At 35.3% G+C, this 17,226-nt stretch overlaps 2 protein-coding genes across 4 annotated transcripts in view; one reads left to right on the top strand and one right to left on the bottom strand.

Annotated features, from left to right (window-relative positions):
* The window catches only part of LOC128220055 (protein timeless-like), a 194,449-nt gene extending 188,612 nt beyond the window's left edge, over nt 1-5,837 (bottom strand). The window contains exon 1 of one of the 3 annotated variants that reach the window (XM_052928308.1): nt 5,768-5,837. The gene's annotated coding sequence lies outside the window, so the exon portion shown is untranslated. Of the gene's footprint in view, nt 1-5,735 lie in introns of all 3 variants that reach the window. The other 2 variants (XM_052928307.1, XM_052928310.1) reach the window with 2 other exon arrangements.
* A 4,239-nt stretch (nt 5,838-10,076) lies between these two features.
* Nucleotides 10,077-10,478, top strand: LOC128219292 (52 kDa repressor of the inhibitor of the protein kinase-like). Its single transcript, XM_052927103.1, has one exon. The coding sequence runs from the start codon at nt 10,077-10,079 to the stop codon at nt 10,476-10,478; it is 402 nt and encodes a 133-aa protein (XP_052783063.1).
* The last annotated feature ends 6,748 nt before the right edge of the window (nt 10,479-17,226 follow it).

The following is a 17,226-nucleotide window of genomic DNA, read 5'->3' on the forward strand; positions in this document are numbered from 1 at the left end:
ATAAATCAGTTTAACATCATATGCAACTGTATTTAGACAAAACTTCGGATTGATTTTGGATTTGTAAAAAATGATCACTTACACAGGCATCATCAAACATCAGACTCCATATAACATAAGACTAAATTTTGTTTTTATTATCACAGGAAATGCAATGACATGTGCTTATTAAAACAAAAAGCACAAGGGTATTTTTCAGAGTAATTTTTTTTATTATTTAGATGTTTTTATGCACCAGCCAATTGTATATGCCCCCTCCCCAATTCCGGAATAGCGGGGACTTTGACTTCCGGTCTCTCAAAACCCAGGTAAAATACCCGACCTGCAGGGACAAACTGCTGGTAAAATCCCTGCCAAATGGCCTCGCAACCCCGAATACCTATGTGAGGCCTATTCCTGACTATTTTCAATATGAAGACAAAACCACATTCACTAGGCACTGCGGGCCACCTGAAAGGTAAAAACACAGCCCATTGCCTCTGCTGTCCCCGGTATACCCCTGGAACAAGGGGCAGTGGTTACAATTTACAAGTGCATTACAATCCCAGATTATGCTGCAAATAAAAACAAAATATAAGGTGATAAACTTAGGCTTACTTATGTTGAGGTATATCCAGACCAGTGTTTATATCGCTATTTGCGAAAAGATATTTGTTCAAAACTGTTGTTTTGTCAGAATTTGATCAAAAATGAGCTTGATACATCAATTTGGACCATACAATGACTCATGTTCCAGTTAAGTTGACCTGTCATCTTCAGCATCGTCGTAACGACGTATCGTGGTCCCTTGTATTATGACTTGAATAAAATAGTACTAAGTTGATCATTCCGATTTCCATTCAAAACAAGTCACTAATTACGCAATATAATCGCTACCAGTCTCAGATACACATGCTTTATTGCATAATGATTGCTTTAAATACCGTATTTTCTCGACAATAAGACGGGGAAATTGGGTCCCGATTTTTACCCCCAAAGTAGGGGACCCGTCTTATAAGCGAGTCGATAAAACATTAAAAAAAGATTCAAGTCAAAATCAGTAAAATTTTACATAGGGTATATTCGTCTATCCAGTATATCATCTCCTGATACAAGTATGGGGCAATTAAGTAAACAACAACACGAAATCTCTTCACCGCGCGTGCTCTGACGTCACACAGTGTACCGTTATATCTGCACTCCATTTTTTCTCATGGCGCGTGTCAGTATAATTAGTTTGACAGATATATCAAATCAATAAATTATAATCTTAATATGATGTAGGTACCTAACTGTCAATTTGATTAAGCAAACAAATGACAATGCGAATATGAATCCTTTATGTTCGTCGCCAATCAAGGGACAATATTGCCTAAAGCATTATTGCTAAACAAACACCTATTCGTGCCTCGGCTTTTCGCAGTTATGTTATTGAAGCCATTTATTTTGCCGAAGAACTTCATTGGTGTCTTCAATAAAAAAATAAACTAAAACAAACATATGTTGTTATTGATTAATTATTACAATTCCGATAAGTAACGACCTGTCCTGCAAACTTAAACGCGTAACCATGTACTCATTTTTAACCTACCTCCAAATAGAGAGCTCACAGTTGACCGCCATTTTCTTTGAGTAAAACAAAACCAGTTACCGCGAAAGTCGATAATTGTCCGTTGAGCTTGAACATTTTTACACATTAAGAAGAATTTTAGCATTTTAGATTTGCTTAAAAATTGACCCCGTCTTATAAGCGAGTCGAAACAAAAAGCACCAGATTTCATGGGCAAAGTTAGGGGGCCGTCTTATAAGCGAATCGCCTTATAGTCGAGAAAATACGGTAATGATCCTTTAGTGCATGAGACAATCGACAATGACTTCAAGCATGCTCAAAATATATTTATTGTCAAAAGTAAGATTTAATTTCCAGACTTCGAGCCACATTGTTTATACCCATGCTAAACCGATCGATATACAGTATAAAAACACTACGCATCGGTAACTTCCCTTTACAAAAACGCGAAAACCAGCATAGAAAAATTATACTTGATTATTTTTAGCCTTTAAATAAATTATTACCTGAAAATAATATGCTTGGCGATCATAATGGAGGTGCGGGCGCACAAAAAAATAAATATATTTTTTTTACATTTTCAAAAAAATAGGAGCGGTAAATCTGCGGAACGAAATATCAATTTGGTGTGGCCTTATGTTTAACAATGTTGTGTTTTATAAGGCAAATTACACCAATTCAGAAGTACCTACTCATTGTTACATGCCTTATATAAATTTATCACATGACCATGTTTTCATATTTATAGATTTTGAAGCTTGTTTTTTTTTTTTTCATTTTACGGGAGCGCCATACCATAAATATTGCAAAACCCAAATAAGAAAAAGATTCAATTTCTTATCTTCATTCTTTTTTTTTCGCCGCCCATTTCTTCTTTCTACAATACAAAATGAAATTTAGAGTTATTTAACCTAACATTAATTTCACAAGAACGAAAAATTTATGCCCACAATTTTCAAGATGGTGCAAGCCATTGCTTATTTTAAAGTCTTTGTACAAAGCATAAAAAAGAAGAATGAAATAAATCAAATAGAGCAATTTTTAACATTAAAATCAGTGGGAGAGGCCTCCATGCCATCTTAGAGGGTGTTGATGACCAGGTAGTGGACGGGATCTAAGCCGGGGATGATCAATTCCTTTGCGAACTTGACACCCCCGTACGACTTGGGTAAATGATTAAACTAGTACAACTTGGGTAAATGAATATATAATTCTTTTACAATTTGGGTAAATGATTATTTTGAGATGTTTGCTTAAGATGACAATTATTGACTGTATGACTGCCGATAGTAAGATATCAAGACATGTTTTTGTGTTGTTTAACACTTTTTGGTCGAAAATAATATGTCTAAAGTAACGTGCACACTCAGTCATGTCACTAAAAGAGGTATCCCAACAGCATGGCTGTTTGAAGTGGCCTATATCAATCACTACAGTGATACAGTGACTACATTCTTCCCCTCTACCTTTTGGAGCTGGACATCAACTGCACATCCTTGCTATTTCTAGCCTGTTAAAGCTCCCCCAGTAGCCTGTTCCCATACATCAAATTATCCTCATAGCTGTAGAAGTAACTGAGAGGAGAAAAACCTTTAGGCTAAACCCAGAAACAAATCAGTATATTTGACATAACAGAACACACTCAACCATGCACACACTCAACCATGCACACACTCAACCATGCACCAGTAGGCCCATTCACACACATCATATTATCCTCGTTGCCATTGAAGTAACTGAGAGGGAAAAAACCTATAGGCCCCAACCAGGACTCAAACTTTTGGCCTAGCCTACCATCAAACTTATTAAAAAAAGTGATTGAATAGATTAGAACAGAGTATTAAGTTACAATCTGGTTTTGCCAGTGCAAGTTCCAGTGACAATTTAAAGCACTACAAAAGGAAAGAAGCTCATATTAAAAGCATGCATATATATTATACAGAATTGATTTAATAATCATCTTGTGAAAATGGCAGCTTGTTTTGCCTTTATATTACAAAACTATTATACAACAGGCAGTATTGAGTATTGAGTACAAAACAAGTGTGCACAACTTCAAAACATACATACATTCAAGATTTCAAAAAAAAATTAAAAACATGGAAAATCCATCTTATTTTTTTCTTTTTTCTCGACGCTCATTTTTCGACATCTTTTTCTTATTTTTATTCCCCCTCCTGGCGCTTATTTTTGAAAAAATACCGTAAAACAAAAAATAAAAAACTCTGGCCTAATCAAAACAATTCACATAACTGAATTTTCCCACAATATTTTACAAATAAAAGGTGAATTTTAAGGTATTGAAATTCATGTAACAGACAAATGACTATTGTTTCAGAAGCAATGTGTATACATTAAAACGGTACTGTATACTTCTGTTTGTACCAGAGGATTAGCTTTAAAAAACCAGAATATTTATAATTCCAGCCTTGAACTATTTGTAGATGCAACTTCACCATTGCACTGATTTCTTGCTATGTATCATAAATTAAAGCGAGAAGCAGTACATAAAACCCAATAAACGTTTTGTGTCATTCTGAATTGAATGCTATCCCGATATGAGCTCAAATACACTCATTCATAGTGAAAAATGAGATGATTTTCGCGTGTATTGATGAAAATAATACAATTTGATAACGAAGGAATAGACCACATGAACGCCATTTTAATCTAAATTCTGCGGATTTGATCATTTTCTTGTTGAAATATAAATTACTGCACTTTAAATTTCTCATTTGAAGTGTTTCTAGTAATTTGGTGTCCTTATTTCCCTGAGAAACCTCGCCAAACCAATAAAACTAGACATGCATGTTTTAGTACGAGTTCAATAGAAATCACAGTAAATTTCGCATTCAGGATGTGGACATCGTTCTTGCATGAATGCCTTATTTTAAATCAGCAATTTAATGAAATATCATTCCTTGAGTTTTTCTGTCAATACAAGTTATGGGGGAAAACCGCTTTGCTATAACAGTCAATGCAAATGTCCGTCTGACAGTGGGACATGTTCGGCATATTTCCATTTTGACTAATGAAACGTCAGTGGGGGAGGCAGTATGACTGATCTATCAGTCTCGCCTTCCATGTAGTCTAAAATAATAGACGTGTTATACGGGATTCTTCCAATCCCTAACGTCTAAACGGGAATGTGCAAAAAACGGGGGTGTTTTAAAAATATTGAAATTGTTTAAAGTGAAGTATTTTATGATTGAAATTGATCATAAAGAGTTATTTTCATATTTTGCTATGTAAGTGAAATGTTATTTTGCACTAAACAAGCGTTTCATGCATTAAAACAAGTTGTTTACCTTTCCAATAAAACGAAAGTTGACTGACACAGATAACAATTATGCGAAGGGGAACAACTCGATACAATCGTAATAACTCGGCCTCCTCCGACAAAGCTTCGAGATAGACCTCGTTATACAATCGTAACAACTCGGCCATGGCCGAAATGTTCCGAGCGATTTAAAACTGTGCCCTAAAGCCTTGCAGGTGCCCTTCATGTATATATCGTTATGTTTTGACAGAATGAAATGAAGAAAAGCCGTCAAACTCATAATTATAAGTTGGATATTTATTTTTTTGTGTACAGAACTAATATAAAATAACATTATCTGGTAATATTTCTTGTTTTTATGATATTTTATAGACGCTATATGCTTTAACCCGGAATCCTGATCGGAACAACTACCCACTTTTGATACTAAACAATTTGTACGTGAAGGATTTGCCATATCAAAAATCTAAAAAAAATCTGTCAACGTACAATTATTTGGACTAGCCTTCCATGATACCAGTTACTGGATTGGTAATGCATCCTTCAATGTTTCATAGACCTTTCATGAACCTGACAATGTGCACCGCCATGTCTCTGAGACAAACAAGTTTTTTAAACGAATATATCACTTACCATGTTAACATGCAACCATAGTCTATTTGCATACTCAGTACTGTATAATCTATCCGAATATTCATTAAAAACAACAGTCTCAAGTTGAACAGAGGTATCCGAACTTAACTCAAGTTTAAAACCTACTGCAGTGGAGTAGACTGCTTTAACGTGCGTTGTGGCTTTGTCATATATTGACAAGCAATACTACAATTTATCGTCCGGCCGTATATACCAGTATCCCTTAATCGTTTTATCGTTACAATAGTATGCTGTTAAAAGTATAACAAATACCTACGAAATCATTTGAAGGCACGATTGTTTACCTTTATTTTTCACTGAAAGCTTTAACAGCAGCCAATAAGTCGATAGCAGCCTATAACTATTAAGACCTCGAAACACGAAATGTGGGCAGCTATATTTCCCGGTTCATATTTGCCGGGACCCGGGACCGCCGGGACCCAGGATCCGGGACCCAAAGTCCAATTTTGGATTTATCTTTGCTTATCTGTGATGTTTGATTTTGTACAAACTATTTAAAATAGTGAATGCCTTAAAATAAAAAGCCGGGACTGTTGTGGCCGGGACCTAATGAAGTAATTTGATATCATATGGTATTCCAATTTAATTTTATGGATCCTGTAACAGGTTCTAAAATGTTAAATAAAACAAGAACGCCATGATGGTCCTAAATCGCTCCCATGAGTAAAAGTGTTTAACCTTTGTAATCCATATAGCTTGGTAGTTGTTCTTAAAGCTGTACATATGATCCAAATTTCAAAGCTTAGCTTCATAAAGAAGAAAGAAGGTCGAAAGGTCACCTAGCAATGTCAATATTGATATATGTTTTCAAGCTGAATACATGCTCGAAATTTCATAACAGAGACTTCAAAAATAATAAAGGTTAAAAAAGTACAATATCGGTAATCCAAGCACAGCATTGGTATTTGTTTTCAAAACTGTACGTGTACATGGTCAAAATGCTATAGCTGCACCTTAAAAAAAAGAGAAAGTATGTCAAAGAGTCACCGTCAAGGTCATCCGTGGACAATATTGATATTTGTTTTCAAACTCTACACATGGTCCAAATTTCATTGCTGTAGCTTCAAAAATAAGAAAGTAGGCTAACAGGTCACGGTTAAGGTCATCCAACCACAACATTGTTATTTGTTCACAGAATTGTGAACATGGTCAAAATAACTTGTAGTTTCAAAAACAAGACAGTACGTCAAAAAGGGTGGGACCAAATTCGACACAAGGAGCCTAATTTGTACAATCTTGGTAAAGGACCACTATATTATGCTTGTAACAAATTATTAAAGGTCTGGGCCTAGCGGTATCAGACGAGAAGATTTTCGATAAGCTACAGGAAACCTCATGACATAGCGGGTTTTGACCCCAGAGGCAAAATTTGATTTTCACCAGCAATAGTGTAAGACACGCGAACGATGGACAGAGCACCATCCAATGAAATGTATTACTGCTATAAAGTTTGAGAATTTGATAAAACTACACTATGCACAGCAATTAACATGTCTCAATTTCCATCTAACACAACATGGATTTCCAATAATATAAAGTCCTGTTTATATATAAGGTGTATTCACTAACCACATAAAAAATAAGATTGTAGATAAGACATGTAGTTCAACGGAAAAGTCTGATTAATAAATTCATTATTGGGTTAAAATGAAATTCTTCTAGAAAATAAATAGATATAATATTTCCTAACCTATAAGCCTATAAAAAGAACAGTTATGACCTTAACAGTGACTACCCTGAAAAATTAATAAAATATAACATATAATCCCTTGTTACTTAAAATAGAAAAAACTAAATAAAGACAATGCACTCTTCAACAGAAAGGGAGACCAAAGAGCAAGATTTGCTGCCCTTGCTTCGAGAGTAATCTTTACAAACTAGAGAGTTTATAAGGGTTTTCCATATTTGAGCTCTGTGATCTAGTTTTTGACCTCAGATGACTCATTTTCGAACTTTAGCTAGAAATCAACGAAACAACATTTCTGACAAATTACCAGGATATTAGGGCTGAAAATCTTATCTCTAGAGTGTTAACAAGGTTTATTCATATTTGGTCTCTGTGACATAGTTTTTGACCCCAGATGACCCATATTCGAACTTTAGCTAGAAATTATCGAAACAACCTTTCTGACAAATTTCAAGGATATTTGGGCTGAAAATGTTACCTCTTGAGTGTTAACAACGTTTTTCGATTTTTGGGTTCTGTGACCTAGTTTTTGACCCCAGATGACCCATATTCGAACTTGAGCTCGAAATCATCGAAACAACCTTTCAGACTAATTTGCAGGATATTTGGACTGAAAAAGTAGCCTCTAGAGTGTAAATAAGATTTTCTATTTTTGTGTCATGTGACCTAGTTTTTCATCCCAGATTATCCATATTCGAACTCGTTCGAGGAATTACTTGGACAAACATCCTGACCAAGTTTCGTGACAATTGAGGCAATAATGTGACCACTGGAGTGTTAACAAACTATGTGTGGACGGACGACAGACGACGGACAAGCTAAGGTGAGCTAAAAAGACACGATATATGTGAAATGATGAAGCAGTACATTAAATAGCTTTCAAAGCAGGACTAGCATTCACAAAACATATAGTCATTACCTCTCTTATTTCGATGTATTTAAGTTAATTTACAAAACATAACAAAACATGCAAACATAGACACATAAATACAAATATATATGAGCATACATTAAAACATGTATGGAATGTGTCAGACCAAGGGTCAATTAACAGTGTGGGAGAGGACAATGCGCCAATAAGTGTCATGCAACGGATGGCGCGGGCAAACTTCTAACACCTGTTAATTATTTTCCTTTAATCTATATGATTGTTTAATCCTGAGTTCTTGTACATACATGTACATATATTTAATTATAGACATTGGAATTATATTATCATTGTCTTATAAATCACATATAATTAAGCCATATAACTATGCTCCATGTATATATGTACATACTCGATCACACTTTTAAATATGTATATGTATTTTGTATAATGCCATGTTCAATTTCTTCTTTAAATGAGGAAATCAAGAATTATCCATCCATCCATCCATCCATGTTGTATGTAAAAGAACAATAATATATATTAACCAGGCTGTATGGTTAGAAATGTACTTACTAAGTAGGTACAAATATGAATAGTTTGAGCACATAACAGATAGAACTAGTTATAAGGACAGTGGATGTTATAATTAGTGAAAAATCAAGTAACTATAGTTAAGGGTTGCCAGGTGGGGTTTTAAAAGTTTGACATAGAATTTTGACAAATTTGCTCAAGTTATTCAGCTTCAAAGGATCATTTTTACACATAACATTTTTTAAAGCAAATATATTAGTATTTTTCATGTTTACATTCAAGAATGCAATGTACACATCACCAAATGCTACCTGAATGGGGGAAACATATTTTTTAAGAACTACTTGAAGGGGATCTACGACCCGGAAGCATTTCGTTGTGGGCCGAAATAGGCTAGGTGAAATAGTCTGCTTCTCCCCTTGTGCTTCCGTCTGTAAAATAAAAACACATACATTGGCTGTATGTTATTGGCTGCCAGCATAATTTTCCTAGTTATACAGTACGGCGTAACAGTATTGATCACGTGACCTTTCATAATTTATTCACAAAATGATCTTGTTTGAATTGTTGTGTTTAAAAGGATGTATGCAATTAATAGATGCAATTAAAAAAAAAGAGTTACACATTGGCAAGAATTCAGTCATATTTTGTATATTTTTCTATTTCAACAAAACAAATCATAAACTTAACAAGGTGCGCATATGGTTAGGTTGTCACGAGGAAAAAACGTGTTCACGATGACCGGAAGTTATCCACATTACAACTTTCTACCAGTATGTTTATTAAGATAGCCACAATACTTATTTTGATGCAAAGCATCAAAGACGCCGCGAATGTTTTTGAAACATAACTTTAAGGAAGCAGATGCCGTTTATTGGCCAGCATATCCAGTTTGAGATTAATCTGCTGATCATGAACAACCTGTTTACAAAGTTTGAGGTCCCTGTGCCATACCGTTCTCCAGACATTGATCGAATTGATCGAATTTTAGCTTAAGGTCACCATCAACTTGACTTTAGATCTGCTGACCTCAAAATGTATATGGTTAATCTGCTAGTCATGACTGTAATGTTGTCAGTGTCACTAGCGGATCCAGGGGGGGGGGGGGGGGCGCACCCGGCGCACGCCCTCCCCCTAAAATTCCCGGAGCTTACATGTTCTTTGGTATTGAAACAATAAAATATACTATATTTTCCTATTTTTTCTTCGCTCGCTTCGCTCGCGTATCTTTATACAACATTGCCTTTTGAGATGTACTCGTACACAACACAGAGTGTACGCAATTTAAACGTTCCCGCCTTCCCTTACTGTAATAATTCGGCACTATATAACATGATCATGTTGATGCGCCGTAAAACCCATACAAACAAACACATCAGTCAATTAATTTCCTTTGGGTACATTTATACGACAACAAATATGGCTGCGCCGTCAAGTCCCAAACGCCCCAAGAAACAGAAGAGTTTGCACAGTTTCTTTAGCTGCCAGCGCCACTCAAGAGTCGATGCTAGCTCTTCTGGACTTTTACAGAGATGACATGCCACAGCCAGACATGTTCGCACAAGAGGTCCAGCTCTGGAAACAGACCTGGAGGAACACGGAAAACAAGCCGTCGACTATTGTCGAAACATTGACAGAAACATGCCAACATATGTACCCCAACATATCGAAAGTGCTTACACTGTTGCTTTTAACTTCTGTGACATCAGCAGGAGTGGAACGGTCCAACTCGTCATTGAAATTCATCAAGAACCCGCACAGGAGTACCATGGGCCAGAGCCGGTTCAACGCTCTCATGCTACTCTTCATTCATAGGGACATAAAATTGGATATTGAGGAAATTGTGAACATCTACGCCAGGAAATATCCTAGGCGCATGCTACTGATAGATCCATTGTGCGAATAGATACACATAGATAGCTATGCACTTAGAATATGTTGAATAGTAAAAGTATCTGAACATGGGTTCACAATTATACATGTATCTTTCCTCGTTTTTCCCGCTTAACGAAAATATACAAATTATATAAGCCACTTAGTCGTCCTAATAGAAACCTCGTTAGGATATTAGAACTCTAGGTATGCCCCTGGATCTGCTAGTGCAACCTTTAGAGTGATTAAAAGTTACGCCCCCCTAACCCAAAATCCTGGATCCGCCCCTGAGTGTAATGTATATAACAGACCCAAAACGGGATGGTTTAATATAGCTTTATTACATTCATACAGATATGCACACGATCTTGAATCCAATCAATAACTGCACTATAAACATACATGCAACTTTTAGCTAGATTTATTCATAAAAATTGTATAATTTAGACATAAACTATCATTTTCTTAAATAGTATTGCAATAATCAAATCACTTGCAACCATGTATTAAAATAAACAAGATTATTGTATGTCTATAAATTAACCTCTGACCCTTTTTCCTCGCAAATTAAGAAAATATCAGGTAAATAAAACTCTCACTGTCTAATAGCACACACATTATAGATCATTAAGAACAAGCATTAAATTTGAATGTTAGATAATCCGGCTTGTGCCTATAACATAAAGATGATATCATGGGCATGTTCTAAAACCTGGCCTATGTTTTGTCTTTATTTAAGATGTAGAAATACCATCTTACATTACAGTTCATATAGTTTAACATCAAGCTGTTCAAAACTACATGCATAGTTCAAATGAAAACCTGATTTTTTGTAAAAAAAATAATATTATTTAAGCCTTCAATTAAACTAGATGTTTTATCTGAATAAAACTCAGAAAAAAATATTATATTTTACATGCAGTTTATTTTCTATATAAAGGTCTATCAATGTGTTCCAGTATTTTCAGAGCTTTTACCCTCATTATGTATAAAATCTGGGCTGGCCTGGCCTGGCGCGGCCTGGCCCGACACAAAATGCTGAGTCAGCAGGCCAGGCCAGGCCAGGCCAGGTTTTAGAACATGCAGATATCATGTAAATGGTTTAATCGGAAAGAAATTTCCCAGCAAATGTCTGTTTAATTATCATGATGCGGTTGCAAATCAGTTTCGGATCTCTGCAATGTTCTGGTCAATCGGAGGCATGTTCTAAAACCTGGCATTGCCTGGCCCGGCCTGGCCTGGCCTGCTGACTCAGCATTTTGTGTCAGGCCAGGCCAGGCTAGGACAGGCCATATTTTATACATATTGAGAGTACAAGCAATGAATACATGGTAACACAATGATATACCTTTCTTAAGAAATTAAACTGCATGTTTAATGTAATGTAGTTTTTGTGTTTTATTAAGATAAAAAATAGTTCAATTGAATGCATGGGAAAATTCTTAATACTCATCGGATATTTTTTATTTAAGTGCACAGATATTGGTTTACAAATCAAATCTTAAAATCAATGTGTTCAGACCCAACTCTTACATACATATATATTTTATTTTTTACATACATATGTATTTTATTTGTGACGATTTTTTTTATGTTTTGTCTTTATTTAAAATGTAGAAAATTTATCTTACAGTTCATATTATAATTGAACATCAAGTTGTTCAAAACTACATGCATACCTCAATTGAAAACCTGAGTTTTGTATAAGTAAATGAATTAATCATTATTAAACTACATTCTTTATCAAAATAAAACTCAGAAAAAAATATTATATTAAACATGCAGTTTAGTTTCTAAATAAAGGTAAATCATTGTGTTTCAGTATATTCAGAGCGTGTACTCGCATCATGTATACAATATGGCCTGGCCCGGCCTGGTCCGATACAAAATGCTGAGTCAGCAGGCCGTAATTTTAGAGTACTTGTCTATGAACTTTGAGAGGTAACTGGTCATACCTACGAATAACCTTAATTCACCTGTAGTCTTCGGCTCGGCTATATTTTGAATTGCAGTGATTTTGGCTGGATCGGGACCTATGCCTTTTTCCGAAAAAACAAAGCCATATAATTTGACAGAGGTTTTACCAAATTTGCACTTCTGCTTGTTGAGTGTGAGATTTTTGTCTTGCAGTCGTTGCACTACGGCTTCGAGTCTCCGATCATGTTCTTCACGGTTCGGTGCGTGCATTATAATGTCATTCAATATGTTCAATGTTCCCTCGAGACCTGTTAGCACTTGTCGTATTTCATTCTGGAATATTTCTGGCGCTACGCTTACACCGAAATTCAGTCATTTGCACCTGTATAATCCGACATGTGATGCTAACACTGTCATGTTGCGTGACTCTTTTGACAGTTCGAGCTGGTGAAAACCTTTATTAAAATCGGCTTTGGAGAACACCTTTGATCCGTTTAATTCCAGGATTATGTCATCAGTTGTAGGCACTACATGACGCTCGCGTTTCAAGGCTTGATTCGCTTTTTTCATATCTACACAAAGTCTTATTTGGTCTAGAGCGTTGGGCTTTGGTGCGACAACAATATTCGAAACCCAAGGTGTCGTCCCGTTCACCTTTTCAATGACATCTTGCCGTTCTAGTCGTTTTATTTCCTGTTCCACCTTTTCTCGCACGTGGAATGGAATTCTTCTAGCTGGTTGTGCTATAGGCACGACGTTTTCGTCAACATGAGACTTAATTTGTTTGTCTTTTTATTTGCCTAGTCTTGTGAACACAGACTGGTATTTGGCACATAATTCCTCGTATTTGTTATTGTTCACTGAGTTTATTACTAGCACAATGCCGAGTTCAACAGATGTCTGGTAACTGACGAGTTGCAACCTGGTCTATTGTTTCAGCTTGTCGTTGTTTAAGGTTCCTAAATTCGAACCGCTCGAACTCTCTATTTTTCTTCGGTTGGAAATAGCCTGTTAACCCTTGCTTGACGTCATCGTTTGAATCGCTGTCCCCAAGAATCAATGTTTCGTATATTTCGAATACTTCATCTCCGGCATAGTGAAGTAATAGCGCTTTCCTCCGTTTTTTGGAGTCAATGCTAAGTCCTGTGAACAAGTTTTCCAACTTTGTCACGCATTTAGTCCATCGTGTGCCAAGGGACGTTTCCTCCCCGTACACATCAAATTTCGGGAACGGCGCTAATCCAGCCATTGTGCGTTAATCCTGACACTGACGAATATTTTATGTTAATTCACTAGCACTTTTAATCCTCAATCCTCGTCGCCAATGTAATGTTGTCAGTGTAATGTATATAACAGACCCAAAACGGGATGGTTTAATATAGCTTTATTACATTCAAAATGTTGTCAGTGTAATGTATATAACAGACCCAAAACGGGATGGTTTAATAACTGCAATATAAACATACATGCAACTGTAAGCCAGAGGCGGGTTTATCATACACGGAGGCGGGTTTATCAATACTGGGCTCTGATTGGCCACAACAATGACCGATCATAATTCATACCTACCTAGAAAATTAAAAATCCCGAAGTGTTCTTCATGTATTAATCGGAAACCGATTTTCAGCTGAAGGTAGATTTAAACTGGTCACTATTGACCTCAAAATCAGATGGCTTTATCTGCTTGTCATGACCAGCCTGCTTACAAAGCTTAAAAATTCACATGATTGTATACTTAACAATGGTCTGAATAAGGAAACTGCACTTTAAAGGAATCCCCATATTGCAGAAGCATTTTAAAAAGATTTTAAATATTTTCAATTTATTATTATCGGCTCTTCTATGTAACATGAGTGCGTTAACTCTCTTAACAGTTAATAAAGGAAAAAGAATAAACAACACCAAATGATAGTCAATATGTATTGCTCACTTGTCGTGCCATAAAATATAATTAAACATTTTATTATTAAATAACCAGAAATATATAAATCAGCAATTCACAGATAACAAATATGTCCACAGGAATTACAACCAATGTAATAGCTTATACATCTGTGTAACTACAACTAACATGATGTCTAATCATGATTTATATTAACTAACACATGCAACACACAGTAAGCATAGCACAACAAATGAAAATGAAGTAAAACAACAGTTATGTAGCTTTAACAACATAAATCAAACATAGTACACTGCAATATAAAACTAGCGTTGGGAGGGTGGGCTTTTTTCAACAGACAACTGTCAGGCACGACAAACAAAGATCGAATGACGATTTTAGTGCGGAAATATTTGCACCCAAAACTATCGCAAACTAAAGCAACCAATCAGAATTGATACAATGTTGATTACTACCGGAAGTGACTACCTGTAAACTTTGACATATTCGAGGTGAATAATTAAATATTTTATAGTTAACAAAAAACAATTAGAAAAAAAACAATGACACTTTTCCAAATTCATATTTTAATTTCAATATGTTTTAACTGTTTTAGCATTGAAAAATAGTAATATTCATCTATTAATCTAAATTTAATATCCTATTAAGGTCCCAGTCCAGTATCTTAAACTATATAAACTTACTGAAATATATGTATATTCTTAACGGGTTTGATGCCATTAAATCGAAAGTATACAATTAGCGCAAACAACATCATTTCGAATTGGCGTATCACGTAAAGTGTAAAAAAATACCATATATACTCATAACAAGACTAATTTTATTGAAAGTATCAAAGACGCCGCGAATGTTTTTGAAACATGACTAAAAGGAAGCAAATACAGTTCACCAGCATACCAAGTTTGAGGTACCTGGATGCAACCATTCTTCAGTTATTGAACGAATTCGGAGTTTTCAACTCAAGGTCACCATAACCTTGACTCTTGACCAACTGACGTCAAAATAGTTAGGGTGTTGGTCATGTTTAAGAGACCTCTACCAACTTAGGTTTCTAGGCCTTAGCATTTTCAATTATTGATAGGAAACTGCGTATTTGCGTATTTTTAGCTTATGGTCACAACGATCTTGACTTTTGATCCACTGGCATCTTAAGCAATAGGGTTCATCTGATGGTTATGACCAACCCGCCTTGGGCCGTGATGTTCTTCATTTTTTGATCGGAAACCGATTTTCAGCTGAAGGTAATCTTAAGGTCATTGGCATTTTACCAACTGACCTCAAAATCAAAAGGTTCTACATTTTAAGTCATTTCTTAAATCTTTTTCCTAAAATGTGAAATGAAAATAAAGTATTTCAGATGTTAAGTTATTAACATATATAACCAGTGAAATACTTAACCTAAGAAAATGTCTTAAGTTAGGAAATGATTTAAGATGTTTTATGAATACCAGCCCAAAAGCATATATGAAAAAAGAAATTGAAAGGTATTAAACAAGTAAAATGTTATTTATAAACAAAAATGAGCAATTATGATATTTAAAATAAAGTTCAAATCATTGTATACTCGACAATTAACATGAATACACTGGTAATAAATTGTCATTGAATTTTCAAGTTTACCCATTTATTAAAAATCAGATTATTTTAAATATGCAAAACATCTTCCGAAACTTTCTTTCTGAGCTTTGATGATTCGGATCCTACGGTTCGTAAACAAAGCTAGAAAAATCCGTAGCCTAAGAGTTAAGGGACAAGTTATTAAATACCAATTATATATATCCACAGGTTTGCAATAACGGTATAAGACATACGCTTTATTGTATCTTGGGGTTTCTTTTCTCTTTAAATGCCTAGTTTAAGCCTTCTAGAAGTGACCCCACACCCCCCCAAAAAAATGAAAAAAAATAAAAAAAATAATAATAATAATAAAATAAAAAAAAAATAATAATAATAAAAAATAAAAAAATAATAATAATAAAAATAAATGATAATAATAAAATCTGTGTAAGGTACACAACCTCTGTGTATTGATCTTAATCGAATTGCCTTGATCCCTCTTATCAGATCTCCGATCTGAGTATCAGTTTTCAGAGTCAGTTTTGGGGGTTTTATTATAGAAATGGACTATAAATGGCCATGAGCCAATAAATGAATACACAGGAAATCGGCCCCTACTGTGACTCCGGTGCGATTAGCAGGAGATGCAAAGCAGATGATTATCATGCCAAACATTCCTTAAACTAGGCCTTTATTCAGTGTATACAATTGTTTGTATAATAATATACAGCGAAATGCATTGAGTTTTGACATTTTTTTAACAAACGACGTTGTGGTTAGTGTAACTTCCGTATATTTTAATCGTCTGCATCTGCGTACTTGGCCCTTACTATGGGCTAACGCGACAAACTAGACAAACTACACATAGCGATATCGATATCGGCGTGGAGTCAATTTACGTGCGCCTAAAACCCTAAATCTGAATATGTTCGTTAAGCCAAGAGGTTGTTCGGTTTTACATCACAATAATTGGCAATCCCGCACTGACTTGTGATTTGTTGACTGTGGCAATGTTTATTTGATTTGTGATTTGTTGACTGTGGCATTGTTTATTTTTCGGACCGTACGATCCCGGCTTCTTTGTAATCGCATTGAAGTTTGAAACATTCGGGAATGTCATTGAACACTAGTCTGATTACCTTCTTACTGGTATTCCATACAGTACGTCAGGCAAAGGCCAATAACGGCGGCGTCCAATGGACACTATATAATTACTATTTATTTTACTTCTGCTGATCACGTTAATGTAACAACGGCAGATTCAAATGAATAATTGAACAAGTAAATATAAGTATAACACTGTATTTATTGCATGATTTTGTTTGGTCGCTTAAAAACTAAATGGAGATGTTTCATGTTTCAGATTTCACAAGTTTCCAGTTCTGATGTCGGAAGACGTTTGCTG

Source organism: Mya arenaria, chromosome 15, assembly GCF_026914265.1.
Source record: "Mya arenaria isolate MELC-2E11 chromosome 15, ASM2691426v1".
NCBI classification, from domain to species: Eukaryota; Metazoa; Mollusca; class Bivalvia; order Myida; family Myidae; genus Mya; species Mya arenaria.